Source organism: Vigna angularis, chromosome 5 (genome assembly GCF_016808095.1).
Source record: "Vigna angularis cultivar LongXiaoDou No.4 chromosome 5, ASM1680809v1, whole genome shotgun sequence".
NCBI lineage: Eukaryota > Viridiplantae > Streptophyta > Magnoliopsida > Fabales > Fabaceae > Vigna > Vigna angularis.
In genome coordinates, this window is record NC_068974.1 from 21030789 (window position 1) to 21034863 (window position 4075).

Consider the following 4075-nt stretch of genomic DNA (forward strand, 5'->3'; position numbering starts at 1 on the left):
AACCCAGTGTGAAAATAACATTTGTGCTGTATCAAAATGTTGTAAAAAAATCTGTAGTACCATGTCATTACCCTTAAGTATATAAAGAGCCAGCCACCATTTATCACCTTATGCAAATAATCTTATCAAAACAAAAATGGGTAAAGCAACAAAATTTATCGCATAAGAATGTAGCCAACTGTGAACAATCTTATTGTAAAATTATTAAATTTTTTGTTGAAGACAAGAATAAGTTTCAGGAACAAGTACAAAATTTGTTACCCAAAACCCTGTACATAACTAAATATTCCATAAAAGAATTGTTATAGCATCACTAAGATATGAAACTCCATATAGTAATTTATGGAACAATGACCTTTAAAACAATGATAAGGGACACATGGCCCTGGAAATCAACTTAAACATCTGTCAGCAACATATTTCTACCCCAAGTACAATATTCCCTCTCTGCATGTAATCAATGCCATGCTGAAGCTGAAATCAAATTTCTGTCCTTCCATCCCAACAACATGGCCCCATCCTTCTCCACAAGATTATAATGTTCTGAATAGCACCTAAGCAGGCTCCTTATGACAGAATTAACGTATGAACTCAAAGGATATTGAGAAAATCCAGCCATTGTGAACCTAGACTTCCACTTACCTAATAGTTCATGTCTCTCTACCCTTTCCTTCCCTTCACAAGCAACAATATTGACAATATCCCGTGCCAGACAATGTTGTTCCACATTAATCCGATCCTTGCTCTTTCTTGCAAGAGACACATCAATGGACTCAAAAATTGCCAAGTAGTAATCCAAGGTTTCTATAAACCTGTTGAAGAAAGGAGTGGTATTAGTGTTCGACTCTTGCTCAATCAACGTAGTTACCTTGGGAGAAAGTGATTTTACCAATCTCAAAAGTCCATCCCTTGGATTATTCATATCCACACTCTCATCAGCCGTGTGATGGAGTTGCAAAGGGAAATTCACAGCCAAAGCTTCACCAGGCCTAATGTCAAGCATGTCTTTTGTCACATATGGAGCTAAAACAGGCACACTGTGGAACTCTACTGGGATGTTAAATGTCTGAGATATTTCAGCCAACCTTTTTCCAACGGCTTCTAATCCATCACCACGAACATATTTAGAAAGGGGGTCATCAATCCCTGTGATCCGTACATGAGGAGCTCCACCAGGTCTTGCAGCAAGAGCTTGAAGAAGTGTCATCCATTGAATTCCCTGACCAATCTGAAAGTCTATGATATGAATGTGGTCCTCATCTCTACAAGCTTCAGCAATGGCGCCATTGGCAGCCATGTAACCAAATTTTAAGTAGGGACATATTTCATACAGTAGCTGAATGTAAGAGAGCAAGTCTTTTCCTTCAGGTTCTCTGCATCTAAGTGCACGGTAGATGTTATTCCCTGATGCCCCCTTCCTTGCAACAAGTCCTTCCACCAAATAAGCACCAAGGCGCTGGATTGGCTCCCCAGTTATAGACACAACACTTCTAGCCTTCTCTATCAGTCGATCAAAATCTTTCATGTTGTTTTCAGACAAGGCTTTGGCTGATACAATCAGCAATTCTTTCAAATTGGTTGATGGGAATCCTTGTAGTGATACTTCCTCAGTTGATTTGTGACGCTTACCTACTCGTGCAACATCACTTGGCTGCCCCTCATGGCTCCAGGATCTATTTCTCTGGGCAGATGTTGTAGGCCTTCTGTTAACACCCAAAGAAGTGCTTGATGTGGTGACTTGATCATCACCATCAGGTGCCATCAAAGCAGTTTCTAATTCCAGCAATGCATACCTGGTTTCATGATCATAACCTATATCCTGTGGAAAAAAGCATCTAGTAGATAGATGCTTACCGTCTTGGAGATGGTCCACAGATGAGACTGGCCTATACAAATAATGATTGGTTTCCTGCAAAGGGTTTACACCAGAGTGAATTTCCCCAGCGGTGTGCTGTTCCTGGCCGTCACTTAGCGCAGAAGAAAGGGTATCAGAATCAAAATGGGTAGAAAGGGCCGAATTAGGAGAGTGTTCTATGTCGTGTTTCAAGGATCCAAGCAACCTGTTGGGTATTGCTGAAATAGGAATATGAGATGATGTGCAAGGAGTTCCTGCCGAACTAGTCACACCGACACTTGAAAACTCATTCAAGTCCATACTATGACAAATCAATCAGCTAAAAGCAGTTTCCTTGGCAAACTTCTGCTCCCGACTAGTATACCAACACTTACAATAATAACAGATAAACCTTGTAAAACAGAGCAGCAATCTGTCAATATTCGCATAAACAAGACAATAAAACTTATTTTTGCCCCAAACAAGTGGAGAAGCGAAATCACACATACATACAAGAATTAAATGAACTTGTACGCACGGAAAATATAACGCTAATTAGCAGATGTAAAGCTACAATTCTGGTATTTTGTTATTGAATTCATCGCTACTCTTCTCTATTTTTGGAAGATGAGCTTCAAATCTAATTCAATTTGACAAAATATTTGTGAAATGAAGTTTGTAACCATCTACATCTTATAACTTGACTATCTCCTTAGTCTATGTATCCAACCCACTTCAGCTAGAGATATAACCAAATCATAATATATAACTAGACAAGATCTCACCTTATAGGCTGATTTGTAAGATTAATGTAAGTTCATTTTATAAAATGGTGTTCCCATTATCGGACATTCCTCCATTTTCTTGTTTGAGATGTTCAGATTTTGGTTTTCGGGAACATGTTAGGCATGAGGGGACACGTTAGATATCTCAAATCAAGAAAAAATATGGTCATGTACTAATTTAGTGACCAGGAGAAAGACTTACACACCATGAACATAGAAAAACTCAAGTAGTAAGAGAAAGGAAGCTTATAATAACATCAATAGTAACAACTGCAACGATACCATGTAAGTCACAATTCCTCATTGCTGTCCCAATGTTTACTTTGCAACCAGGAAAGCCACTAAGCCACGTAACCAAAACTTAAACCTTATTATTTCCTGTTGATGTTATTGTGGAGTTGCCCCACTTCCCGATGCTGAGTTCATGGAAGCTGGATATACAGTTGTTCATACCATACCAATAAATCCAGAAAAATTCCTCGAAACCCAGAAAAAGAACCTTCGTCTTAATTCAAAATCCACTAATCCACCCCGCCCAAACCATTTTATTCAAGCAAAAAATTTAAACCAAATCAAAATCGAAACCTTCAACTTCAACCAAAATTTGCAGCTTTCAGCAGCAGAAATGATGTTACATCATTCTTCTCAATCAAACAATAACATGCAAAATTCTATTTCTTAATTCAGAAAGCAAGACCCTCAAATCACCAAGCATTAAGAATCAGCCTTGTATGCAAACAAACACATAACATAGAAAAAGATGCATAAACTGCGAATACAAAAAAAAAACGGTGACCGAGAAAACCAAATTGTCTAGGAAAGTGAAAAACGTTGGTGTAAGCACTTAGCATACCTTGAAGACCATTAATATTCAACGCGTACCAATAGAAAAGACTTTGATTCAATACACGTGCAGAGCTAAACTATGCTGAATTTCGCTTCAGTTGATGACATATAATAATATGGTTTTGAAGGAAAACGAAGGCACCATGGAGAAGGAGCTTTTTTAATAACCGCAATATGAGACCGGGAGTGTTCAAACAGGGTATGTATAAATATAGGGGAAGGAAAAGCAGGAGAAAAAGGTGTTGGAAATTACGGCGGAATAAGGGTAACGGAGGAAAATATTCGTTAGAAATTTTGTGGTTTTGTAACGGACGTTAAGTGGTTTGGGGTTGACTGAAGCGTTGAAAACGCCGACCAGAGCACACGTTTGGAACTTGGATTTCGAACATTCCTGTCAGCAGCGTAGCTGGCTTTCTTTCGCTTTCTTATGTTTCGGTGAGAGTCTCTAGTACTGAATTGGGATAAAATATGAATAGTTCAAGATTCATCAAGAGATAGATGAATTCCAATTCTCTTTTAGAAACAATAAAATTTCCTTGGTGGAATATATTCCTTACTACTTTCTCTCCTTTTACTAATACAGTTAAATATAATTATTATATTTCCTAAA

The 4075-nt window shown here is 38.1% G+C and overlaps 1 protein-coding gene across 5 annotated transcripts; it reads right to left on the minus strand.

The window, feature by feature from the left end:
• Window positions 1-284: 284 nt before the first annotated feature.
• LOC108339039 (chitin-inducible gibberellin-responsive protein 1) lies at window positions 285-3858 on the minus strand. Of its 5 annotated transcripts, none has more exons than XM_017576190.2 (2): window positions 3473-3858; window positions 285-2246 (listed from the first exon to the last, which is right to left on the minus strand). In XM_017576190.2, exon 2 carries the CDS (start codon window positions 2153-2155, stop codon window positions 458-460), a length of 1698 nt encoding a protein of 565 aa, XP_017431679.1. In that variant the 5' UTR covers window positions 2156-2246; window positions 3473-3858; the 3' UTR covers window positions 285-457. The 5 variants fall into 5 exon arrangements, with proteins under 5 accessions (XP_017431679.1, XP_052733777.1, XP_052733778.1 ...); XM_052877817.1 differs by lacking the exon at window positions 3473-3858 and adding an exon at window positions 2902-3465; XM_052877818.1 differs by lacking the exon at window positions 3473-3858 and having other exon boundaries at window positions 285-1967; window positions 2061-3465.
• Between the last annotated feature and the right edge of the window lie 217 nt (window positions 3859-4075).

Excerpts from the sequence above, each read along its gene's own strand:
- LOC108339039 (XM_017576190.2), bottom strand. The coding sequence starts at position 2,155 with ATGGACTTGAATGAGTTTTCAAGTGTCGGTGTGACTAGTTCGGCAGGA.